Consider the following 27,785-nt stretch of genomic DNA (forward strand, 5'->3'; position numbering starts at 1 on the left):
TAAAGGAGGGTCGTTCTGAAAAGATTTATGGAGAGGTCCGCACAGAGAAAAGAGCCCAGTTTGACAGACAGAGCGAGGCAATTAAGAATCCGAAAAAAAGACAGGAGAGTGTACACAACGTATGGAGATGTTGAGAGAACAAGCGAGGTGGAGGCAAGGAGAGGTAGAAGTAGAGGTAGAGGAAGTCCCAGGAGACCTATTGTGTCCGATGCTTTTACTGTGGTGATGATGCACCCTGCCGCTGGTCCCCTCCTCTCATTAAAGCTTTATGAAGCAAGCTTAGCACACATTTTATTACAATGACGCCACTGTCTGGCACATTCCAGCCTTGCGGCGGGGTGGTGGTGTGGTGGAGGGGATTGCAGATGAAACAAGCCCATGGAGACGTACATCAGAAAGGGAAACATGGGAGAAAGTAAGGATGAGAGCCAGCATCAGAAGGCATAGATATAAAAATAAGCAAGGGAGAAGGTGAAAGATAGTAGAGAAAAGCAGGGAATGAGAGTGGGTGAATGAAGAATGAGACATAGAGGTTTTTGTTATGTGCTCTGGGCCTCTGTGCGTATGGTTGCAGATGTCTTGGTGTTGTTTAGAAATAGAATGGTTTGGGAATAAGGCTATCAATATTTCCTTAAGTTTTGATGGAGACCCAGGAGGTAAGTGAAGAATAAAACTTACAGACAGTGATGTCACAAATTGCATCTAGGCCAGTAGATTCAGTCAAGTTTACAAAGAGATGCACCAGTTGGCATGGGAGCAGCACTCCACTCTGTTCCCCATTATGTCACTTCACATGTGCGATGCTTTTGTTTTTGTTCTGCTCTTTTTTCTATTTTTGTTCCGTTCCTCAAAACAGCTGTTCCCAAAAAACATAAATTCATTTAAAAGCAAGGGAATGACATGCTGTCAAAGAAATGCAATAATATGTTTTTTGTCTTTAGACAGTGTAGGGATGTAAGAAAATATTTATACACATGAGTATCGCGTTATTATGCTGTGCGATACTGTATTGATTTTCCGAAACACTGTATTGATTTTTAATTAACCTCTTAAAAATGATGGCCCGATAGGTATTCAATCTTTCGGAGGTTGTAGTGGGCTCAGTTTTAGGGCTAGGGGGAACTAAAAAAACTGAAACTAGAAAACCTAAGGAATCCATTGGTACCAACCAATGTCATGCTAGCCAGCGTTGTGAAGGAGTCTAAGGGATCCCTTGACCTCTGACCTCAAGATATCGGAATGAAAATGGATTTTATGGGTACCCACGAGTCTCTCCTTTACAGACAAGCCCACTTTACAGTTCGGGGCAAAAAGCATGCAGTTTTTGCATGCAGTATAAATGTGTTATTTTTGCCTATTCTAAAATTGTGTATTTCTGGTGTTGTGCTTTATACTATGACAGTTTTCCTAAAATTAAATTAAAAAAATCTCAATATATTTTTGCAGTATCGCAATATAATGAATCGTTACCCCTTCATCATGATACGTATCGTATCGCAAGATTCTTGCCATTACACAGCCCTAAGACAGTGTAAGGACGCCATTTCTCTCAGCCAACAGATGCCATTATGAATCCCTGCGTGTTTCAATCTAAATATATGCACACATCTCAGCAAACTCTCTGCATGCTGTTTCCTTCAATCCTTATCATTGCACTGTTATTTTGATGAACATTTGCTCTTATCTTCTGAGCACTTATATGATGTCAACCTCAATGATTTAGTGTAAACGTCTTTGTGCATCCCAGGTACTGGACTGTAAAATATAGCACCTGTCATATAGCAGTTTATCACACGCAGTCTCATCTCTATAACCATCTCTTATGTCGTTATGTGCTCTGAAGTACCCAAGAAAACCTGGAAATGCCGTGCAAATCATCTTTTAAGGCTATAAGTTTGTTGACTTTGAGGACGCAATGACTCAGCTCCTGCTGAATGACGCATGCTACGTACGTAGTATGCTAGTTCCCTGAATTGAAGACATTTAGCTGCTGTCATAATCACACACTAAATCCCTGCCTTATCGCCTCCCGGGTGCAGGGGCCTCGGCTTTGTTTAATTGCCACAAGCCGGAGCGTCAAAGCTGCATCTCCCACAGTATTTACCCCCACTGAGGCTTATAGCTGATAATGGAATTACTCTGAGTCCCAGGAGGAGGGAGTGAGGGAGGAACGGAAAGAGGAGGCAGTTATAGAGGAAAAAGAGATGAAGGAAAGTGGATGAAGGAAGAGGGAGGATGGATGCAGAAGAGAGGGGAAAAGGTACAAGATGAAGGGATGCACACAGAGATCAAAAGAGGGAGAAAAGGTTACAGAGTGATGGCCGGTTGTTGCCAAAAGCAAAGTCTGCAGCCCCCCCTGTCTTACTGTTTACTCCAGTGTGACGTATTAAAGGGTGGGGAGTGAATTATGACGCAGGATAGAGCTCAAAAAAAGCCTGCCTGAAAGAATCTAGCTGAAAGGATGAATGGGGCTGAAGAGAGAAAGGAAGGATGAAATAAAAGGATGAGAGAAATAGAAACATTAAAGAGTGTAAAAAGAAAAATGAGTTGACACACACATTCAGTCACTTCACTCGCTGAGTCCTTAGAAAGTGAAACAGGCGTTTGTGAGCACATTTCGGTTGATTTGTCAGAATATGCAGGACTCCCCGACTCACATTCCCAAGAGTTTTTTTTTTGTGTTCAAACACAGTCTTGGTCGAGCCGCACTGATGAACGACAAAACCGGAGCCGGGGAGAGATTTTTGTGGAAGCGAGATAGCGGAGGACGTCAGTGCTTTTCACTCTCCTCTCTGTCATGGTTGAAAGCTTCGGGCTGTTTGAAGACTGAGTTGCAGTGTTGTAGTGGAAAATTACTTCACATCTGAAGTGAGCTTGCGGCTCGGTCAAGGGTTTTGTATCTGTGCGTGTGTGTGTGTGTGTGTGTGTGCGTGCATGGATGGATCTTAAGGATGTCAAGCTCTAAAGCAGGTGGGATTATTTGACTGTAATTTCCTTAACAACTGTGTAAGCAGCCATGCCAGTTTGGGCTGGTGGGAATGATTTTGTGCCAGTCAGAACATTTAAAAATTGCTTGCCATGGGCGCTTGTAGGGTAGTCTGATTTCCACCCATGTGCATGTAAATGCATGTGCTTATACTTTATAATTACATGATTTTGTATATGATGTGTTAAGAGAGGGATTATGCTTTTAGTGCCATGAATCTGTCTCATGTTGTTATGGATGAAATTAAAGTTTTTTCAGAGGAAACTCAACAAGACTTCTGTAATTTTAATGATGCATCTTCAAGCCTTTTCTCAGTTTCATTAGACTTTTCACATTTGTGGGTGCTAACACACACGGCTCAAAGAGTGCTATTTGTGGGTCTAATTAGGAGTGAGAAGTTATGGCTGACATAAGTTGAAGCTGTCACTCATTATAAATGGTTGAGATGTTAAATTCCACAGTGGGAGTTCAATTAAGGAACATGAAACGTTCTCAGTTCCATCTTCTTGTTTGCTGTTTTCTACTCTCTTCATTTGCAAAACAGTGTCATTGAGTATACTTTTTTTCTTCCTTCTTCCTACATCTGGATCCCTCCTCTTCTTACCCCTCCTCTCCTCTCCTCTCCCCTCCTCAACATCAGTCTGTTCTCAGTACTCGAGGGGGGTCTTCGCCATCTTCGGCCTTTATGACAAGCGCTCGGTGAACACGCTGACGTCGTTCTGTGGGGCCCTGCACATCAGCCTAGTGACGCCCAGCTTCCCCACCGAAGGAGAGGGCCAGTTCACTCTGCAGCTGCGACCGTCCATCAGAGGAGCTCTGCTGTCACTGCTGGACCACTACGACTGGAGCCGATTTGTCTTCCTCTACGACACGGACAGAGGTGAATGCACAATTCCGAATATATTAACAAGCTATATGAAGAGCTGGTGTATATGGGTATATGATTTTGTGTAGGGTTTTGAAATGGGTTTCCACATGAATAGGTATAAACATCCAGGGAAATCAACAATTATTCACTCAGTATTATTGTTGGACGTTGAAGTTGATTGTTCCTTGTATGAACTAAGATAAGAAAAGACAAGTTAAGCCTTTATTGATTGGGATTGGGAATTCAGTTGTAGCACAGAAACAAGTACAAATAAGTAGTCAAACAATAAGTAATTAGAAGTTTATAAAATAGAAATTATTATACATGAGCAATTAAACTCAAAATGACATGGCAAGCAGTACATGCAGTACCCATGACCAGTGTTGTGTAAAGCCTGTCTCAAGTGAGGGAGTGAAGAGTACAAAATAGAAAATACATTAGTCATTATTAGTCACTGGGTTCAGGGATTGAGGGAGGTAAATTGCATGACTGGAGTGAGTTAAAGTATATGTTAATTTTTAAAACTCCACCAGTTCTTATCAAAGTGCTGCAGTACAGCAGCACGGTACAGTTTTCTTTGTCGACCTCACCTCATCTGTTTTCTACTCCATTTTCCTTCCTTGTTGGATTTAAAGACAAAGGATAGAGAGGGATTGGGGAAAGTGTATATATATATATATATATACAAAAGGGGCTGTAACTCAGTATTATGAGGTGTTTTTGGACCAAACCGTTCTGGGGAACTCCCCCAAGAACTACAGTCTACAAAGTGTCTTCAAGCTGTCCAGTGCAGCTCGCACACATCTCCAGCTGGGAGATCAGTGAGCGGCAAGTTTGCTACATTTCACAAGCTTTCTTGGCTTTTTTAGTAATATGAAAATAAAAGAAACAGCTTTGTTACATGGCACAATCATATAAACGCAAGCAAAATATTAATATTTTTTTATTATTCTAAATAATAAGCCGTCATAAAAGTATCTTTTGGGATTTCAGTTTGAATCGGCTGTTGTTCTTGGGCTCAGTGGGTGTGCTTTGTGCTACTGGGTTACCTCGCTGAGCAGCGTCTCTTCTCGTTATTTGGCTCATTTTGAGTGTGCTCATGAACAAGTTAAACTCTGGACTTCACCGTCGGTCCATTTGGCCGTGTTTTCTTCCATTTTTTTCGTTACGAGCTGTTGTTTGTGTTTTGTGTTGTTTCTTGTTTACATGGTTAATGGGTTTTAAAAAATGACGGAGAACACCTACTCTGAAATAGGAGCTAAAAAAGTCCCTCAAAACGGCGTTCTAAGAACTACGATCGTTCCTAGTTCTTGTGTTGAAAACACAATAAAAAGGGGAGTTGTTAAACTAAGTTGTTAAAACTATGAAAAAGTTCCTCCGGTCCGAAAACGTCTATGGTCTACATTCACTGTATACCAGAACTGCCCAAATGACTGGAGTGACGTGTCCTGATGACACCGCCAAAAATTCACAAGCTCTGATAACAAGAGCTAACTCTGTAGATCTGCCGTCTTCTACCGCTGGGCTTAAATTAAACACTCAGCTATGGAAGATTAAATAAGATTTTCCGAATTAGTCTGGTTCCAAATACTTTTTTTCATGGAGAATTAATCCGTTAATTTGGGTTCAGTTTGGAACGGCCCACTGAGAACGCTATTATAATATCATCAAGTCATAAGAATCTTTATTTGGCCTTAATGTGACTCCGAATTTAGCCTTGTTTTCTTGTGGAAAAGCACCATGGCTGTACTACTGGATCTTCGAGAATACAGCTGCAGAAACAAGGGTGTAATTTGGCACTTCTCAGCCAGAAACTAAGGTTTGGCCTCAACTCTTGCAGCGTTCACCTGCCTTCAATTTAACCATCCCATCATGCAGCGCACGTAAGTTAGTGGAGCAGGCACAGCTGATGCCCACGGCCCATAACCACTGTCATGGGAATGCTTGGCACGTTATCTCTCTCTCGCACATACAAACACACACACACACACACAAATATATACACCCACACACACACAGACTAAGTCCCTGCCACAGGGAGAGAAACACAGGTCAAACATGACGCAGAGTCCCCAGACCATGGTATAGTGGCGTGTTAGGGAATCAGTGAGCTGCACAGTGTGTGTGTGTGTGGGCTCTGTCTGTGCCTCTGCCAGCCTCCCTCTGGTCCAGGTTGTCTGGGTTAGTACCCAGGGGGAGCAGAGGAAGAAAGAGGAGGGTGTGCAGGAGGGACAGGTTAGGTGAGTCGGTGCTGGTGGAGCAGCCAGAATAGGAAAGGGAGGAGGAGGAGGCAAACAAGGTGACGGGGGGAAGAGGAGAAAAGTGGAGGTAAATGGGAGGCGGTGGAGGGAAGCAGGGACGAGAAGGAGGAGTAAGAGGACAGGCAAGCCTCTGGGGATATACAGTAACACATAACGGGAAGAGGGGGTGAAGATTGAGAGGAAGGGGGGAGAAATGGAGCGGAGGATGGATGCGTAGACTTTGGGCTTGACTTGGCCAAGGCAGGGCCCTTCATTATAGGCTCCCATCAGGCCCTGCTGCCGGTAATGTGCTGGAAAATGGGCAGTAACGCTGTGATCTGTTTTATGCTCCCTGCTCTGCTCTGTTCTGCTCCACAGACAGCCTGCTGACACACACACACACACACACACTGAGGTACGTCCACAAGCCTGCACACAAGCTTACAAAGACAAATGCTTACAAGCACGCATAAAGTCACATACTGTAGATTAATGTATGTACATCTGTGCAGGCATTACACTAGATTACAAATGTACACAAACAACTCACAGACAAGTGTAACCCTAAACACAAATACATTTAGGGCTCAGACACACTCATTCACTTGTGAGGCTGGAAAGATAAAAGAACAATCTCACACCACACAAATAGACAGACTACACACAAAAATACACACATACACACACACATCAACACTGTGATTACTGAGGCTTCAGATGTGCTTTTTTTGTTTCAACTCAAGCAGTAAATAGCTGCTTCCACAAAAGTAGAATAAAACAGGGTAACAGTTGGCACTGTTGCACTCCAGTGTGTGTCTCATTTAGTGTTGTGTCTATTCATGTGACTGTGTGTGATGCAGATAGTGTGGGTCTGTAATTGCCATTTTGTACACAAATGCGACTTTGAGTGAATTGTGAGATATTGTTATTTTATTTCCCACAATTCCCATTCTAGCTCAGAGACGAGTTAACAACACATTTGGAGGTTTGGTAGAGATTACAGCGATCATTATGATACAAATGCAGTCGTGCCAATATTGTAAAGGATTATTATTGTGATATTGAGCTCTCTCATTATTGTTATTTTTTTTTTCACTTGTTATGACCCATCGAGACAGCTGTTCAATGTAATATACCTTAATTCATTGTCGCTCGCGTTGCCACCTGCTGCTCATGGGATCGTATTAACTTTGAAACTCATCTAATGTCACGCCAAGAGGCATATTCATTCTATTCAAACCTCTACTCCACTGTGTGGAAAAAGATCTTTCCTTTCTGTGTCTATGAAATTGATGAATTGATTGAGGTGGCAGCGTGTTCTCAGGTGAGTTGCATTTGAATCAAAGTTCACTACTTAACAAGAGACAATGAGAAGTTTAAAGTCAAGGAAATGTCACTATTAACAGTCTCCATTGTTTTGGCTCATAACTCTTTGTCCTGATAAGCTCTCTGGGCTGCTTGATAAAGTGACATTCAAGAGACGCCGGTTGCTTGAAGCGCTTTACCCCCACTTTTGAAGATAAGATGTAAAGGTGTTGCTTTGGTAAATGAGATGAGCTGATGAAGCTGCTGGAAAGTATTGCACATCAAATAACAGATTTTGCGAATACAGGGTCTTCTTTTAAAAGCAGATGAAAACATATATTTTTTCCAAGCTTTTAAGTTGTGTTTAGTGTGTGGTTAACGGGTAAAACTTTTATTTCAGAATCAGTATTAATGCTATTATTCCCTTTTTAATAATAATAATATTACCTTATGTAATACCTTCCTATCTAATGTGTTCATAGTTTATATGTTTTTGTCATGTCTGATCTTTGACTATTTTTTGTTTTTATTTTGAAGCACATTGAGTCTATGCCTTTTGTAAGAAATATGCTGTATAAATAAAACTCGATTGAAACTTGGTTTAAGTTTTACCTTCAAAAATTGCAAAATATAATTGCTCCACTTCCCAAATTACGGCTTCTACCTACAGCGCTAACTCTCTCTTCCACCCTTTTCCTTCCCTTGCTCTCTGTTGTCTAGGTTATGCAATACTGCAGGCAATTATGGAGAGAGCGGGGCAGAACGGATGGCAGGTCAGGACACACACACACACAAACACACACATTCCTGGAAACAGGTAAAAAAAACACACACTGATGAACATACAGTACGTGATCTCATGCGGCATACATACACACAGTACATGTGTAATTTACACAATCACAATCTTCGTTTGTGCTTGTGTGCTTATACACCTGTCCTGTACGTACTTTATCCCAGGTGAGTGCTATCTGTGTGGAGAGCTTCAATGAGGCAGCATACCGCCGACTCTTAGAGGACCTGGACCGGCGCCAAGAGAGGAAATATGTAATTGACCTGGAGCCTGAGAGACTACAGAACATCCTAGAACAGGTAATATCATTGTACTGCTAACCAAAGTTTGTTTGCACATGACGGAAACCATAACGCTGATATAGACTGTATTATAAGAGCAGTATTCAGAGAATTTTAAACACACCTACCCGCCTACTTAAATATGCCACCATTTGTAGGCAGAAATAATATTTATGTTCAAAATGTATTGTATACAGCCTAGTTGGTGGGATGGAAAAAAAAAAATATATATATATATATTAACTAATAGTTGAAGGGCGGGTCCATCTGCGTTCTGTTCCATTTTTATCAAATGGAAACGCCCACTCAGCTGTTGCAAAAAGCAGTGACATAGGTTACCAAAGTAAGCTAATCAATGCTAATCAATAAGGTTATGAATAATGTTACGCCAGCAGTAGCTGAGTCAAAGTGAGCTGTGCTAAGTTTGGATTAACTGAAAGGTTAGTTCAGATTTATTGATGCGGGGTTGTATGTATACTTCTGCTTTCTGCAAGGTAAAATTACTGCTTTTGTGAATGTAGTCTGGTGGCTTTGAAGAGAGCGATATAACAGCTTCAGTTCCCCGTCCGAAAGGGTTTGTCTGATGGTGGACGGGAGCAGCAGAAAAACGTATTTTAGTCACCCAAAAAATGTTTATATTATATTAAGTGTATGCTATATTTAGAATATTTTCACTGCTTTACCTTGCCATCAGACAGCCCTTTCCGACGGGGGACTGAAGCCGTTATATCACAGTCTTCAAAAGCTACCACACCAGACTCCATTCACAAATGCAGTCATTTTACCTTGCAGAACACGGGAGTCGCTGGTCTATCGCTGCATCGATCGGTTAGTTTGTTTGCGTTATTGTGTGACTTTTGGATCCAAACTAACACAGCGTCCACATCAGAACATTGCTTAGCTTCCGTGCCGGTACTTCTGTCTGCTTATCCAAACTGGGAGCATGCCGACTGCCATCTAAGTCACTGTATGTGACGTTAATACACTCACTATAAAGCTGTACATATACTGTACATATAGCAGCGTCATCATGCAGAAACCTACATCAGGTCACATGGGAAAAAGTTTTTAGAAGGGTTTGGGAAAATAGCATTTTGATGCTAAAATGTATGTACTTTGACCAAAATTTGAATATTGGGATTTGAGGACACAAGGAGCACCACTGGGAAGCAACAGAATGATATAACAACCTCATAAGATAATGGACCCGCTCTTTAACTAACTAAGCATAAATTAAACATATGAGCTTTTAATTGGTGGTTAATTACGACAATACATCATATGGTGCATTACTAAATACTATAGTCCCTAGTGTAGCTACAGTACATCACAAGATTAGAAAAACAATCACTATTGGCTGACTGCAGGCACAGGATGATATTTGACAGTGATCTGGAACCTGAAGGACCCTGCAGCATTTTAGATCATGAGATACTGCTTTAATGGAGGCCGCTCTACAGTTTTATGTGGCACTGTTTCTATCACTGAGATTACTACAGACAGGGCAGAGATTACATCACTGACCTGGACTTAACAGCACTTAACACTTAATAATGAGGTCGAACACGCCACAATGACACATTATTAACACCTCAAACCACAGAAAACAGAGTACAGAGTAAGCTTTGTTTATAAAGTAAATTAACGAGAACATTTTTAACAATTAAGTATATTACATTTCCAATTATAGTATTTGTTTCCCACTGTATTAATGGTGTCTGTCTGCTTAACTCAGCTAGTTGCAAACAACACTCCTTATGCTTTCTGACATCTGCAGAGAAAACACAATTTCAGTTTTTCCCTGGAGTTAAAAATGTGACTTCCCCAACAGCTACATCAGCGCATGATTGCAGTAAACACACCATACTGTCCATTCAGATACTGATTTTGAGCGCGCACACACACACACACAGAAGAACATACAGTATATGAAGGCACACACACTCTGACACCTTACGCTTGTCCAACTTCATTAGATTATCTGTCTTGCTTGATGGTTAAGCTCTGACAGGTGGTGCAGATGTACGTGTGTGTGTGTGTGTGTGTGGTGTGTGCATGTGCCCTTTGACTCAGGTCTCAGTGTAACATCCCATTGGTTCTGCCACCTGTCATCACATCTGATCCTCTGTCTGCACATCTGACAAACTCAGTGACACACACAGCTAAACACTCGTGCTCACACGCAAATACATACACCCCCACACACACGTGCACATTTTTCTGTAAAAATGCATACCAGCTCCTAATGCAAGCTGCAGGCAGGCAAACATACACCAGCTTTAAATGCACACACTCATACAGCTACACACACAAACGTACACTAGTAGCAGCATCCCAGACAGATAGACAGTTTCTTAATTGGCTTCTGTGGTGAGTGAACAGACAGACTGAGACACACACACACACACACAAACATACATACACACTAGTATATACTGAGACAGGCATACAGACACAAAAACGCACTCCCGACACAGTGGGCTCTGCAGTGCTGGCATTGGCAAGCTCCCCTGCTCTGAGACAGAGACTGCTCTGTTTGACGGCCCCTGCCAGCTGCGATCTGTGTGTGTGTGTGTGTGTGCATCTGTATGTGTCAGTACATAGCTGTTGATACGTGTGGATGAGCGAGACAGAAAGAAAAATGTGAGCAATTTATTAATTAAGTTTAGACACCATGTTAATACAAGATGTTTTGTCAAATATCTGACAATGCGCCATATTTCACTCCATCCCCCCGTGCAGATGTAACGATGCCATTACACTATTGACTTCAGCACTGTGCCAAACCGTCAGCCATTCAAAGTCAGACAACCACACCAAACAGATAATCAGCAGTCAATTGTGTTCAATGGCAACACGTGTTGATAGTACATGAAGTGGAAATGATTTAGTTGGATGAATTCTTTAGTTGCAGCAAGTTGATGCTGTAGGGAAAGCTGAAAGATATGTTTTTGTACGTATGTTCACGCTTATGGTGGGATAGTTCAGGTGTTTTGAAGTGGGGCTGTATGAGGTACTTATTCATAGTCAGTGTATTACCTATAGTAGATGACGGTCGGCACGCCCCCAGTTTGGAGAAGCAGACAGGAGTTACCGCACGGAACTAAAGCAATGTATTGATGTGGACGGGACCGGCAGCAAAACATATTTTAGCCACCCAAAATAAAGGTTCACCTAAAAAAAGCAATATCAGTTTAAGTATACGCTATATTTTGAATATTTTTGCCAGTTTACCTTGCCGTCAGACAGCCCTCAGACAGGAAACTGAAGCTATTGTATCCATCAATGCTCTCGCCAAACCAACCAGAATCCATTGAAAAAAAACAGCAATTATACCTTGCAGAACACGAGCGTTGCTGGTCTACCGCTGCATCAATCGGTTAGTTTGTTTGTGTTATTATGTGACTTTAAATTACTATTTTTTTCCAATGGAGTCAGGTTGCTTTGGCATAGATGGAACAGCTTCAGTTCCCCGTCAGAAAGGGCTGTCTGACGGCAAGGTTTACTGGTGAAAATATTCTAAATATAGCGTACACTGAAACAGATTTTTTTTGGCGGGCCTTTCTTTTAGGTGGCTAAAATAAGTCTTCCTGTTGGCCCTGTCCACAGCAGTACATTACTTTGGTTCTGTGCAGTAACTCCTGTCTGCTTCTCCAAGCTGGAGGCGTGCTCACCGTCATCTATTGTAGGTAATACACTGACTATGGATAAGTACCTCAGACAACCCCACTTCAAAAGACCCAAACTATTCCTTTAATATATCTGATGACTATTGGATCTAGGCACCTTTATTACCAAAACAAGTTAAATCGTCCTTCTTACAAGATGCGGGCATCTTTTTAAATAAAGTTGGACCAGAGAGACAACACATTGCTGAAGCTCTTTAAATGTTCCAAGAGGCTGCAGAGTCTGAGCCAGCATGGTACCGACACAGACCCATCACTCCCTCTGCTTTTAATCAGTATAAGAATATAACCACAGCCGCAGATGGTAGGGAGTCTCCTTTATTTGTAGTTTGACTCCCCTGACCTGCTCCCTAAAACTAAATTAAACCAACTTGCAAGTTAATTCAATAGCTCACAAGTTAATTGTGTATCCTACATGCGCACTGGTTTGCCACACTACATTCATTGTCAATTGCTAGAAAAGAAATGATGTATTTTTTCTCTCTCTCTCTGTTTTTCTTTCCAGGCTGTCAGTGTGGGGAAACATGTAAAAGGTTACCATTACATCGTAGCAAATCTGGTAAGAACTCTTAATGGCATTGCGTGCCTTTGGCTGTTGTTTTGCGACATGTTTAGCAGAGTGTTGGTGTAATGTCTTGTTTTAATAGCCTAAAAGAGGATAAATCCTTTTTAATATTTCAAAAAAGAAGAGCAAGATGAGGTCTTAAAAAAATTAGAATCACCCATAACACACAATCAATGTCTACGTCTTTAAGCCAACATTATGAGACATACTTAACTTTGACATTCAGCTTGTCTCAATGTTGTTGATTTTCCTGCAGTTATTAGCAGAAAAATCAACAAACCGCGGTTGCCAGTTCCACCTTGATCTTTTAATATTCCCACCAAGGTGCCCTTTTTCTTTTCACTCCAGAATTAATACATTCGTCTCTCCCCAACAAAGTCAGAGCTGCGGATAGCTGCCGTAACTCGCGTCAGTTAAATGACGTATTGCTTCAACCTTAATCCCTGAAATCTGTTCCACAGCCGTTCTCTCCTACACTGTGAAAAAGGGTCCACTGAGCTCAGGTCAAGCTAGATAGCCTTTTAGCAATTAGCATCCATCACCCCAGTGTAACCCTCACACGTCTTTACTCTCTACCTCTGTCTCTGGCCCGTTCCCAAATGGCTCCTTCTCTCCACGACCACTTCACTACGAAGTGTCACCCTGCATGAAGTCTCAGCTGTCGAAACCACTCCATATTAAGTATGGGTATAAATAATCAGATAAATTGTAGGAGTATGTGGTGTATGACTCTTCCACTCAGTTCTTTCTGTGCTTGCATCATCCCTCTTTTCACCTTGTCTTTCCATCTTTCTCTCTCTCTCTCTCAGGGATTTAAGGACATATCTCTGGAGAGGTTCATGCATGGCGGGGCCAATGTGACTGGTTTCCAGCTGGTGGACTTCAGCAGGCCTATCGTCATTAAACTGATGCAGCGTTGGAACAAACTGGATCAGAGAGAGTACCCTGGATCTGAAAGCCCACCTAAGGTGCTAAAAATATGCTGTCCCATCCTTAAGCACACAAGATTGGAAATAACTGAGTAACAAATGACATTTGAAATAGCTGCAATAGCGGGTTTTGTTATGGAAATGTGCTCTTCAGCAGCCCTTATTCTTCTTTGTCTACTTTATTCAGGGAACAAAAATGCAGAACTTCACTTTACTTTAGAAATGTAGTAAAAGCTCTTTTCCACTATAACAAACCGTCAGTACAACTGCATATACACCAGAAGATTGTGCACAGATACACACAAATATTTTCAGTGCACACACGCACACACACACACATTTAGGGGTGGTTGCATTGGTGTGCAAATTGTTCTTCGTACCTGAAATTCACCACAAAAGTCAAATTCTTCTTCCAAGCAGGTCACTAGTCACAGGGTGATGTGCTGCATTTGAACCATTCAGAGTGTGATGTGGTGCATTTGGTATCGCTTCTCAGCCAATCAGAGTGTGACCTCAGGATGTTGGAAAGGTGACCCTGGCTGATCAAACTATGACTGAATGCATAAATCCCTCTATGTTTCTGTTAGGTTAACATGATGCATGCAGATTCGTCAGACTTCTTTGCCATGTCTGCCATCCTCACCTTTTCCCTCTCACTTTTTCCTACATACAGTATTCCTTGTCCTTGTCTCCTAATCTGTATCCAAATGCACTATTATATAATATAATGCATCTCATTGTGTCTCTTACTGTATATCCACTCTCCATTCACCATCAGCGTCTATTTTCTCTCACTACCCATGTCCCTTTCTCTGTCACATTAGTGTGCCTCTATTTAGTCTCTCCCACTCCCCCCTTTCTTTCTTTCTTTCTTTCTTTCTGTCTTTGTCCCTCTCTCCTCCTTCAGCCAGTGTTTCCTCAGTATTTGACTGCTGCTTATGATCACCGCTGCTAAAATTTCACATGAATAGCCTCCACTCTTGTGTTTCACCAAGTGCAGGGCTTAGCTTCTCCACACACACACAAAGCAGAGCAGATAAGGGACAGGTGAAGTGAAGATAACGTTGTCGGTATCGGTTACAAACAGGCTCGGTAGTGAACGACACGCTAACATGGTGACAGATTCTGTGTTTTTGTTGTATTCTCTGTTTAAAAATAGCCTTTTAAAATGCTACATTGCTTGTCAGCAACCGGTCAATTGGTGACTGAGGACTTTGGCCTTGTATGCTCTGATTAATTTGGCATGCACCAGTCATGATTTAGTTTTATTGAAAACTCAACTTCTGGCATTTGCGCCTGGTGTTTGTCACCACTGTTGTGGAAGAAGAAAAACGGGATTAACAGCTTTAAAAGGGACTTGTTTTCTTTTTAAATAAGTGCTGTGTGGTGGATTTAATTTATGCAGATGTGAAGAGTGGTTCATGTGGATTTGCGAAATTATTTGGAAAGTAGGTCTCACTGATAAATATTTAAAGAAACTTTAAAATGTTAAATTTGAGAATTCAATTTGGTGTGGTTGTAGGTTCCCGGCTCATCCGCCGCCCAAAAGCAGTCAACCTAGGAGAAAACACTGCTCAGCACACCTCTTTTGACCTGGTACTGACCTGCAGCACATTGCATTTGTTTTGTGCATATGTGCAAATATGTCTACCTACCTATTATTAAGACATCATACTGCATCTATCTCTCCCTTCCTCTTGGCTCACACTCACATACAGTCACTCTCAGAGGACACACATACACGAGGTAGTGATGTGAGTCTTTCAATGCTGGTCATGCACTTTCATTATTGGAATGTCATTTTTCACCCGAGGACCAGTGTTAATTGGCTTATCATCGTTCTCAGATTGACCTGATGAAATTTTATTAGTGGATGTCAGCTGCATCAATCGACCCGTTTACACAACAGTTGTTGAGTTAATGGAGGTAAACGTATTATGCATACACATGGTGACCATGCAGGTAAACACAACTGCAGGTGTTCTCAACTTTCAGAAACTTTGTGAACATATTCACTCAAAGGTTCCCCTCCCAAAATTATGTGTTACCTCTACCTTTTGCAAACAAGTAAACACGAGTTTAATGATTTAACACAATAACACAAAACCAGGTATCTCTAGTGACAACAGATGCTTCCAAATTGCTCTAGGCTAATTGGTGCTGTGTAAAAACTGAGCTCAGTTAGCCTTGGGCCAACTCGTCGTAGCCTCAGGCCAAGTAGAACTCTGGTCTAATAATGTGCAGTGTGAAAAGCACTACAGGGACATGCCCCTTTCACACTGGAGACTGGATTTTTGGGCTAGCTGCGTTTGGCCATCAATCAAAATCTCTTATCCCAGAGATTCTCAGCTGCTGTGCCTTGAAATGAGCTCTGGGGTGCCTGGAGATTTTGTTGGAGTATAATGAAAATGATCAGTGACCTGGCAAAGAAATATACTATAACTTCATCAAAATTCAGCCACAATGCTTCTGATCTCACGTATCTTCTCAAAGCTGCAGCCTTTTTGGGGGCTTTTTCCATCAAATGCCCTAACTGTATGACTAGAATATGAATAGATTTACAACATCTTCGTTTGCATATTTAATAGATAATGGGGCTGCCTTTATATCTCAATCATTTTTTAGGACTATTACTGGGGATGCACAGATACCGATATTGGGTATCAGGCCGATCGGATCGGATATCTGTGACAATGGGGCTGATTCTATGTTTATAAACTATATAGACTGGAATTAATTGAATTCCTAATTAAGTGTTGACCAATTTGTCGCTGTATTAAAAAGGTTCACACTAGAATTGTAGTTCCTGTTAATTTTTAAGATTTTTTACCAAGTTGCCGGTGTACGATTTATTATTTTAATAATAAATACCAGCTCAGTAAATGTATATCTATGTATTTATTTGTTCCATTTTGTTTCACAATGTTAGGAAAGCAACGTTTGAGTCAAGTCTGATGTTGTCTTACACGTAACAGAATAATCCCTGTTACTTCCGCACAGTGAGGCTTACAGCTTATTTATTAAACACTGATATCGGATCGGTACTCGGTATTGACCGATACTCAAAGCCCAGGTATCGGGACTGAAAAAGCTGGATTGTTAAATATTACTGTAGCTTCTGTGTGAAAAGTTGCCCATGCTTTATTTTATTACATACACCATGTATAAACCTGGTCCTTGGCCTGATAAGGAATGGTGAAGTAAACTGGTATTAGGCTTAGGGCTGGACAATATATCAATATCATATCGATATCGTGATATGAGACTAGATATCTTAGATTTTGGATATTGTAATATGGCACACAGTAAGTGTTGTCTTTTCCTGGTTTTAAATGCTGCATTACAGTAAAGTGATGTCTTTTTCTGAACTTACCAGACCGTTAATGCTGTTCTATTATTTGCCTTTACCCACTTAGTGATTATATCCACATTACTGATGATAATTTATCAAAAATTCCATTAATATTTTGTGAAAGCACCAATGGTCAACCCTACAATATCGTTGCAATATCGATATTGAGGTATTTGGGCAAAAATATCGTGATATTTGATTTTCTTCATATTGCCCAGCCCTAATTAAGCTACAGTATTATGTTTCATCCTATTTGAGAATGCACAGTTTCAGAGTTTTGTCTGTTTTGACTCTGTGGATTTTAGCCGAACTTGGAGATTTGACCTGATCCTAGAAATATTATCCAGAATTAGGTGTTTTTAAAGAGCTAATACTGTTTTCCATGTGTCCCGAAGGTGTTTCTGTTCTTCCTGTGACAGAAATTGAAAACAGTTTGCTAGTTGGCTCAGTTTTGTTGTTGTTTTCTCGTTGAATTCTATAGTCGTCGTATGTCAGTCGCGCGCCTAAAGGCTTCTTTAGTTTCAAAGGGGGGAGATGAAAGGAGGATGACATGGTTGCACAGCCTTCCAAAACACTTCTTGTGGGATGCAAATCAAGGGATGTCAGTGAGAGAGTAAAGTACCTGCAGAGGCGTGGAGAGCATCTCAGAGAGTCTCTCAGCCGACTTCCCTCATTCCTACCAATTTCATCTCATCACTCGTTTCTGCCGCGAAAGTGAAGGCGGCCCGCTGTGTGTTTGACTGCCTCTGTCTGCGTGGCGCTGTGTGTGTCCGTGTGTTGGCTGGGTGGGTTTGTTGCTGCTGAGTGTGTGCTGCTGTTCCCCCGCTGTGATTTGCCTATAATGAATTTGTCAAACAAACTGTCAAGATCGCCACTACTTTTAACAGATTCATTAGAGAACAGCTTTCTCTTTTTCTCGCTCGCTGTAATGTTTAAGAAGCTCCCTTAAAACATTGAATTTTTGTAATTAACTCCAACTCACTTCAAAAGGGCCACATCATTTTTTAGAATATAATGAAACCACTTTTATAAGTCTTGTGAATCTAAATTTCACCATCAAAAGAAGGGGATTTAATTAACGGATTTGCAATATGATTTAGATTGAATGTCTTTTTAATGGCCCAGTGACTGTATTTAAAACTATAAGCTTGATATACAAGCTAAAGCTGGCACATTTACAGTTACATTACATTTACAGTGATGTTGAGTGATGGTCACCGGTGTTAACCGTAACTGTGGAAGTCAAATAAAAGTCAGAGCGGTAAGATAGATTGAAACACAGGTCAGCATGTTTGCATACCGGTGAGGTTAGTTCATGTGGAGTGAAGATGGTCTGAGGTCTGATGCAGTAATACAGCTGTTGTCTGAGATTACATTTCTTCTCATTTTAGGAATAAATGGCATAGTCCTATGGTGCAGCCCTGCAACATTAGCACATTTTACTCAGAAAGCATCTATTCAAACATTTTGTATCTTATCTCATGGAGTCTTGCAGAGTAAACCATCACTGAAAAGTTTTTTTTTAATGTTGCTGAGCTCCAAACACATCAGAAAAATTCATTTTGCTTTAAAATACATTTGGGTTTCCAACAACGAAATGACTGGAATGCTGATGTGGAAATATTGCATTTAAAGGCACAATTTATTACCCAAATAGGCCAATGTTATGGTTGTGTTCATTTTAGAAATTATCAATTTTGTTTAATATTGTAGAAACAATTTAAACTTTTATGTAGATCCACCTCAGCTTTGTTTGGTCAAAAAATAACAGATTGGACATTTAGTTATTTTAATCCCAGGATAAGTAAAACAGGGTCTCATTATTATTTTTTTCAGGAAACTTTTTAATGCCTTTCTCTCATTTCAGATTTTTGCATTACCTGAAAATTAATTGTATTACAGGATTAATTTCTCTCATTCTGTGTACTGACAAAGTATTTATTTGCCTGACAAAAAACTTGTCAAATTAATAACATTATTTTTTTCTGTCTCTTCCTCCTCTTTTTTTTTCCCTTCATTCTTCAGTATACCTCATCTTTAACGTATGATGGCGTACTTGTGATGGCCGAGGCCTTCCGCACACTTCGCCGTCAGAAAATTGATATCAGTCGCCGTGGCAACGCTGGTGACTGCCTGGCCAATCCAGCTGCTCCCTGGAACCAAGGAATAGATATGGAGCGTGCACTCAAACAGGTTGGCACAAGTTTGATGTTGTATAGTTTAGTATAGACAGGCTGCGAAACGCTCAGACAGATGTTCACACACACACACACACGGACAAAAGCAGTCAGCAAAACAGCTGGCATAAAAAAGGGGAAAATGTCCCAGAAATCCATGCTGACGTTTAAGTGTTTTAAATTCTTGTTGGGGCTGTTGAGTTCACACACACTTAACACACAAACTTGTATTACTATACTTGTGGGGACATTGTAATGACTTTCATGCACTTCTAAGGTATCTACCATGACATTAACAATAAGCGCTATTCAGTATCTGTGTAACAATACATCGATCTGGATTGATATATTTATTCAATGATCAATGATGTTAAAACATCGATACACATCATCATCTTTAAGATACACCTTTATTTTGAAATTCCCATGCCACATCCAAGCATACCTCCTTCCTAAAGAGCCCAGTAATGAAACTGTCAAATCAGATTTTAGTTGTTTTTTGTGAGTTGATATAAATGTAACCGATTGTGTTAAATGAACATAAGATTTTGTCTCATATCGATCGCAGGCCCCTGAATTGAATCAAATCGAAATTGCATCGTGGCAGACTTTGTGATATCAGCAAATATTGTATCGTTGTCCAAAGAATCAATATGATATAATATAATAATCATGATGAAACTTGTGATTTACATCTCTATTTACTCCAGCCATTATCTTAACCTTAACCTAGACAGAATTTTTGTTATCTGACAAATTATTCATATTATATGAGCTATTCATGTTATTTTTGGAGAAAAACAAAACTTTGATGCTACATTTAATTAAAATAAAATAAAATCAAACCCCATTTTGATACTTATGGTTGAAAAAAATTCAATGTATTAACATTCAGTACGTATCTCTCTATATAGCATTGTTAGTGTGGTTGTCTGCCATTCCCACACTGACACGAGGGCTTCACAGGAAACGATGCACAACCAATAACTCCAAATCACCTAGACTGAAATCTTAAGGATTATTGTTTTATTTTTCTCCAGTCCTTACTATCATTGCTGTCATAAATTCAGGTGCGCATTCAGGGCCTGACTGGGAACATTCAGTTTGATCACTACGGGCGGAGGGTCAACTATACCATGGACGTGTTTGAACTGAAGAGCAACGGACCACGCAAGGTAGGCTCTCCTCACGGCTTAAAGACAATGATAAACAACATTTTTAATTTATGGGTTGAACAACATCAGAAACATTATTCCATGCAGTTGTTGTGACTTATTTTCAACTGCATGTTAAAACTAGTATTTCATTATTTCAGCAGGAAAGTCGCTGAAAGCACATAAGCTTACTGTTATTGTTAAAGGATCATTCCTGTAGTTTTTAATGTGTGCTGCATTTTTCTTGTTTTATCCATCACGATGGTTGGTTGTTAAAAAATGTATGAATTTACTGAGTAATTATCTCTGTAACTCTTAATTAATACCTGTCTTACTGCTGTTATACATATTTTTATATAACTTCAATTGAACCATCACAGCTGGAGTTTTAATAGCTTTTTGGAGTGTGCATTGCGGAGCAGCTCCCAGTCAACCTGGGGGTTAATAAAACTCTGCAGTGACATAAATAAGGAAAGTTTGAACGTAATCCTTATTCGTTACAGCCAAAATTGGGAGGATATGGCTCAGGTTGCGACTACTCATAATTCCTCTTTACTGGAAAGAAGCACACATGTAGCACCTATAATAAAGAAATAACACCGTGTTCCGGCTTCTCAAGTGTTCCTTCGACAGCGATGCGTGTTTATTGAAGGTTCCTGGCTCACATTCAATATCCTCTACAGTTCCAATGGGAAATCTGCTGGAGTCAGCTCGTTCTGTTGACTCTTTTTTTACTTTTTATTCCTTTCACCTCATCTCACACAGTTTCCATTTCCTTGTTTATATCTATTCATTTGTGTTTGTGTCTATTTTGATTTTATTATAAGCATTTTACGTTTTACTTTTGAATGAATCGCGCTATAAAGACTGATTGATTGGATGATTTGTTTTTGTTTTATCTCTCATTCTCTCTCTCTTATCACTTTGTTTCTCTCAGATCGGCTACTGGAACGACATAGACAAACTCGTGTTGGTCCAGAATGAAAATGCTCTGTCCAACGACAGCACGTCGATGGAGAACCGAACAGTAGTCGTTACAACCATCATGGTAATGTACCCTCAGGCTGCTTTCATTTCTGCATAATTTGGGTGCTGTTTAAGATGTGGGTGAAGCTGTCCTTCAACACGCATCAGTCTTTTTCCAATTCCACAACTTCATTTCACCAAACACCTTGCTCTCACCTGCTTTCCCAGCTCACATCTGCCTCATGTAGAGGCTTGGAGTTTATGCAGATACAAATTAGTGCAAATGCAAATGTCACATCAGGTGCACAACAGGTGATTAATACTCTGTGTTACACGTGCTAAATAAAAATAGAACTTTGTTTTCTGTAATTTTCAAGCAAGATCAGGTGCATTCACATGGAAAGTGAGGGAAGAGAGTAAGCTTGGATTTCCAGGAAGCTGGTTACAGAACTAGATAATGACCAATGTGTGACAGGCATGGTTTGCTGCTGTAGTACGGTGGTTCCCAATCTGGGGTTTGGGACAAGGGGTCACAAAATGACTAACAGTATAGAAAAGAAGAAAAAAACAAAAAACATGTTTCCACTTCAGCAAATTTGGGGAATTTTGTCAGATGTTTCACTCAGTTTTGCTTTTTTTACATTATTCGAGTGAAATATTTTAGCCTTTTACACACCAGGGGCATTTTTAAATGTCACATAAATATATTTTTTATCAAACTGTTGTTTTTGTCATGAATACTTTCACACAGAACGCAAATATTACGGGCCGAAAAATCAATTCGGTTGATTTTTCTGAGCTTTCACACCGCGAATAAATACATCAACCAATCACGTTGTACCTCAAAACGTACACTATAGTGTACAACAACACAGATGCTCCGTAGTCTGAATCAAGACAGCAAACTTTATTATTCCTTTCAACATTGACAAAGTCAGCGCAGACCAGATCCACTCCTTCCGTTCTTAACTTTCACAATAAAAGACCTTGATATATACACTTCGTAACTCTTTACCAGAGACAAACTCGTTCAGAGCATTTTGCTAAAAGGAAACTCAGTAAAATAGCTTACAATAGTTCAGGCTATACAACAATTTACCTTAGACAGACTGCTAGATGGTGCTGTGGGTCTCTCTCTGGGTGTACTCTCTGTAGTTAGTCATCTGCCTGCGCGAATCTATTCGAATCTGTTATTGAAAAATTGTCGCAACTGTCGCAAATTTGCATCGCTGTTGGTATGAATAGTTTTGATGCGTAATATTCGGAGGCGAGTATTTCGCATTTGTGTGACGTTTATTCGTGATGCTCCCGGTGTCTAAAGGCCTTTAGTCATAACCAGTAGACGCACCCAGTATTTAGGAGTCACAAGTTGTTTTAAGGGTTCTCAAACAAAAAAGGTTGATACATATCGTAGATAGAGTTCAGGGTTGAACCATAGGCTGGAGGCAGGAGTTTACTTCCCTTAGTGGCCTAAAGGATACATTCAGTGTCAGAAAGCCGGGGGATGAAGTACAACGTGTGGATGTGATGTGGCAGAGTTTTGTTAATGTCAAAGAAAAATCAGGTTGGAGCAGGATAAGCTGTACGAGTTGCAGAGAGCTCTCAGAGTGCAGCCAGGAGGGAGTGGCACTTGTCCAGCTGGAAGATTACACTAATGTCTCATTAGTAGGCAAATCTAAAACTGACCTCGGATCACCATTTAGAAGTGACCTCAGTCCAGTCTCCTCTAATGGCTTTCACATAGACACCGGTCTGCAGCCCAGTATAATTACTCTCCTCTTTCTTCTACAAACACGGATAAAGGAGGGCTAATCGGTGGATTCGTGCACATCCTCTGCTTACATTTGATTTCACTTCACCCATCTGCAGCCTTTTTATGGTGGCCATCCCCTTCCTGTAAATGCAATCAGTCTAATTCAATTGGGCATGCAAAATGATGCAAGTGAAAGCAACTCAGAAGACTAATTTCAGCCCAGAGATAAAACAAGCCACAGATGCTTGAGCTTCGGCAATTCAGCATTTTGTTTCAGGCCACGTTGCTTCATCCAGCAAGTATGACCAAAATATCTATAGCTGTACTGTAGTGCTCATAGAAATACCTATAAATGGGCAAATGTTCAAAGATTTGATAACGCGGGGAAAGTCTACAGCGCCTCCAGTGGCCAGATGTTGTAGTCAGGTCTGCACGGAGGAAAACAGCCACACATGCTGCAGGAAAGAGTTCAGAAAAGTGAATTCAGCTGGACTAAATGTCCCCAGTGTCAGTCCCGCCTCCAGACATGCACACTTCAACTGGCAATGTGTTAAACCTTAAAGTGCAGTGTGTGGTGCCCGCGGCAAGGTCCAAGACAAGCAAATACAAACACAGCAACACGATCAAATAAATTAAAGGGCGAGTTGTTACTCTGTGACAAAAATCCTATTTTGAATATGTGGATATTATGTTAATATACCATTGCTGTTAAAATATACCATATCATACATCATATATATCTCTAATTACATTCATTTTGTGTGGCTGAAAAATAGATGAGTGTGCAAAAGAGTTTGGCATTACTGCATACGTCTTTTCGATGTTTGTTTCCTCCCTTTTTCTTCCCATCCCTGTCTGTCTGTCATCTTGCCGTCTTCCTTTAACTCATCTCTTCAACCCCCATATGCCCCTCGTTTTTTACCTGCATATTTCTCTATGGATGGTGACCTCAGCAGGCCTTGGCTAACGTTAGCTCAGCCACCTCCTCCTCTTTGCAGCCTCTGATGATGAGGAAGCCTCTGCTGCGACACTGATGCCGGGTCTGCAGACAGAGCGACAGACTGAAACACAGACTCACCTGAGTCGCAAACCCTCCTCGGGAAAGACAGAGGACAGACAGACTGATAGACCGAGTGTCTCTAAAGCTCTGCACAAAGACTCACTGTGCTCTATTTTTGCTTTGTCGTGATTGCTTTTTTTTCTTTATGTATATTTTCTGTTTGAATAAGTGATTTGTTTTTTAAAGATTATTTCTTAAAGTGGTTTGCCCTGCATTAACACAGAAGGAATGGCAAAGAGGGACTGAACAGATGAGAAGGAGATTCACGGCCACCGTGTTTTGAGCCTGTGAGGCGCTGTGCTCCCCATGACAAAATAGTGGAAAGTAGCAGTGAGCACGGCTCCAAATCTTCAACAGTATTGGATGCACATTAGTGGCAAGGACAGAAGAAACAAAGCACCGACACTCAGAGATAAGGGGTCTTTTTTTATTTGTTTTTGACGAAAGCCACAGTTGGATGAGAGCTCTGCGAGGGATTCTGTTGCTGCTGTCAGGATTTGACATTTGGCCACACAAAATCACCAGACCATCACACAGCCCTGTTAATTCACATTCTTTTCACTCCTTTCGAGGATACCACAATCACCACCAGCTTCTCTGCTACATTACAGAGAAAATGCAGAACAAAAAATCTCACAGAAATCTATCATTTTTTCTATGTCTCTTTGTATGTTTTTTTTTTTTTTCAGAGGACAGTGCAAGGACAGATCTTGGTATTTTGCAGCCCTCACCTCTTGATACCTCTCTCCCTCCATCTTCATCTTTCTGCTCCGTCACTCTGTAAATCTACTCAGTCATGCTCACTTGGTCAACTTTCCTCTACTGTATTTCAGCTCCAGTGAGAGCTCTGAATGTAAAGGTTTTCAACACTAGGGGTGCACAAGAGATCCCCACTTTTCACATTGTAATGGCACCTTTATAAATGTTTTAACTTCTCTATAATGTAAATTTCACACTAGCATTTTAGCAAAGTGCATTGATGGGGACTGATTGTTTTAGCTTGTTGGCATTTTCCTTTACTAGTGTACAATTACTGCACTTGACGTAGTCCCTGAGGACATGCTTTGGCCTTAGGTAATTACAGCATACAAAATGCTCCTTATTTGTATGTTTAATTGGCTTTAATATAACATTGCATTATAAAGAATCCTTAAAATCAATACAAATTACCTTTGAATGTATTTTCTATGATGGATGGATTATCAAAAGGTGTAGCACACAGCTTTAAAAACAAACTGTACAGTCCACTCACTGTTAAACGTTCTTGTTTATGAATGGAAGGTCAATATTCTTAACCCACAACAATCATCAGGATGCAGGACACTCTTACACAGAGCTGAAGATATGAAATTGACATTAGGGAGGTGCATTATTTATGTGATCGTGTAAAGTAGGTCAAATTGCAAAAAAAAACAAAGACAAAATATGCAAGCTTCTGAAAATGTTGGCTTTGGAAAAATATGTAACAAGTTCAACCGAAATGGTGTCACACAAAAAAGTGTTGTGGCTGCTGGTTGACTGATGGGCTTAGTGAATCATTGACTAGACAGACAGCAAGGCTTGTTTTCGGCTGGTTGGTTAGTTACCTGGTGGACTGACTCGCTCAGCAGCTCACTGTCTTTGTGGCTGGCTGACTTACTGGGAAAAGCTTTTTAACTGGCATGTTGACTCAGTGACGGACCGATAGCCATTGTGACTAATAGTCTGGGTGCTGACTGTCTGTCAACTGGTCACTTGTTTCAAGTCGACCGGCTGACTGACTCCTGAACTGCCTTGCTCTCTTTATGGCAGAATAGCTGTGAGATATTCATACTGACTCACCGGCCAAATGTGTGCCTGGATAGATGATTATGTACTATAATTGCAGTAATTAATGAATGAATGAACCGATTGACCAATTGACTGACTGAAACAGGCTGTGACTAACTGACTGCTTGGCATGCTTCTTTGGCCATCTGAATGGATGGCTCGCAGGCTTATTAAATATCTCGGTGGTTGGCTAACTCGTAACGTCTGGCGAAAGTGTGGCTTTTTAAATGCTGAACTGATTGGGTGTCCGGTTGGCAGCCTGAATTAATGACTGGACAGTTAGGTGACTGTCCAGTCGGGATGCCTGTCTTTTCCACTGGCTGACTAACTGGCTTACATAGCAAGTCCTGTCTGCCTTTTTGGCTCTAGTGTGAAGTGTTTCATGTCTTATCAGCCCCAACCATTTGCTTCTACAAAGCTGCTCTCCCTCTTTTGCCCACCCGTCTTTATGTCTGTCTTTTCAGCCTTTCCCCTCTCTTGCTTTTCCTCCTCTTTACACTTTTCACGTTGTCATATTCTCTCCTCCTCTTTATCTCTCCTTCACACTTTCCCTTTTTCTGTTCCTATCTATCATCTATTCTCCCTGTAGCTCTCTCTGTTTGTATTCTGATCTGCCCCTTCATCTTTCTTCTGTAGTTTCATGCAGCCAACACGCCCCACATCCCTCTCTCCGTCCGCTTCTCCTCATATTTCTCTTTACCATGCCCTCCATTTCTTTTCCTTTCAACCCTCCTGATCAGCATTGGCATTATTACCTTCACACCAAGACAAAGGCGTCTGGGGCAAACTGATAACAAACCTTAAGGAGGCTTTAAAGTGAAACAGTGCCACTGTTGGCAGAGCTCCCACTGGTATGTGTGTATGTGTGTGTCTGTTTATGTGTAGTTGCTTACATGATACTAAATTAACCCAACAAAGTAGCCCGCTTTGATTTCAAACACTTGACATTGTAACGTGATAAACATGAGGGTAATTTGACGGAGGACGCAGCTGAGATGGTTGGATACTCCTTGTTAACACAAATTAAGTAAACGGTTCCCCTTGAGATTCAATGATTTAAGATGAAAAGTGAAGCGAAATAGCCGTCTTACATTTTTCAAGGGAGGGTCATTAATGAGACAATCTCCTGATGTGGGACACTAAATACATTATGGTGCTAAATAAATATACTTAAAGGAATAGTTCCAAAAAATAGCTCTTTTCTTGCAGAGAGTTCAAAGACGAGATCGACACCATTTGATATGTGGCTGGAGCCAGCAGCCAGTTATCTTAGCTTAGCATAAAGACTGGAAACGGCGGGAAACAGTTCGCTTTGCTCTGTCTGAATGTAAAACAAGCTGCCTACTAGCGCCTCTAAAGCTTGCCAATTAACATGTTACATCTTATTTAACCCCTTCGGTGTTTTGTGCCGGACTATTTCTTGGCTGGAAGCAGTGACCTCCTGGAGTCTCGGCTGGTTGCATTCAACCTCACGGTGACGACAAGACTACAGTCATTGTTGCTAAACTAAGCTGAGCTCACCATCTCCTGGCTGTAGCTTCATATTTAACAGACAGATATGTGAGTTTATACAAGAAAGTGAATAAACATATTTCCCAGAAACTTTGATATATCTCTGGATGAGAACTGCTGAATTAATTAATTAGATTAGCTACTGTATGAAGTGCCTCGGTGTCCGTTGGGTACGTAATAATCTCTCTACAAAGTACTCCCAACATTTCTATTTCAGTGGTTCCAGATTCTTGAATTTGTGTTTCAGTGTATCCAAAACAAGTCTGCCAAGTACTCCAGTGTTTTAATGACTATAATCAATGTCCATCTGGTTACAGTATTATCATCATTCATTCTTTTCAATTTACTT

The 27,785-nt window shown here is 40.8% G+C and overlaps 1 protein-coding gene across 6 annotated transcripts in view; it reads left to right on the top strand.

Annotated features, from left to right (window-relative positions):
• gria4a (glutamate receptor, ionotropic, AMPA 4a) overlaps nucleotides 1–27,785 on the top strand; it is a 114,609-nt gene that overhangs the window by 45,690 nt on the left and 41,134 nt on the right. For 5 of the 6 annotated variants that reach the window (XM_074641858.1, XM_074641861.1, XM_074641860.1 and 2 more), the window contains exons 3-10: nucleotides 3,627–3,866; nucleotides 8,120–8,172; nucleotides 8,360–8,491; nucleotides 12,665–12,718; nucleotides 13,534–13,692; nucleotides 19,031–19,198; nucleotides 20,253–20,357; nucleotides 21,274–21,384. In XM_074641858.1, the coding sequence (XP_074497959.1) occupies nucleotides 3,627–3,866; nucleotides 8,120–8,172; nucleotides 8,360–8,491; nucleotides 12,665–12,718; nucleotides 13,534–13,692; nucleotides 19,031–19,198; nucleotides 20,253–20,357; nucleotides 21,274–21,384 (1,022 nt within the window). Of the gene's footprint in view, nucleotides 1–3,626; nucleotides 3,867–8,119; nucleotides 8,173–8,359; nucleotides 8,492–12,664; nucleotides 12,719–13,533; nucleotides 13,693–19,030; nucleotides 19,199–20,252; nucleotides 20,358–21,273; nucleotides 21,385–24,053; nucleotides 27,317–27,785 lie in introns of those variants that run through there. The other variant, XM_074641862.1, reaches the window with a different exon arrangement.

This window comes from Sebastes fasciatus, chromosome 7 (assembly GCF_043250625.1).
Source record: "Sebastes fasciatus isolate fSebFas1 chromosome 7, fSebFas1.pri, whole genome shotgun sequence".
In the NCBI taxonomy this organism is placed as follows: Eukaryota; Metazoa; Chordata; class Actinopteri; order Perciformes; family Sebastidae; genus Sebastes; species Sebastes fasciatus.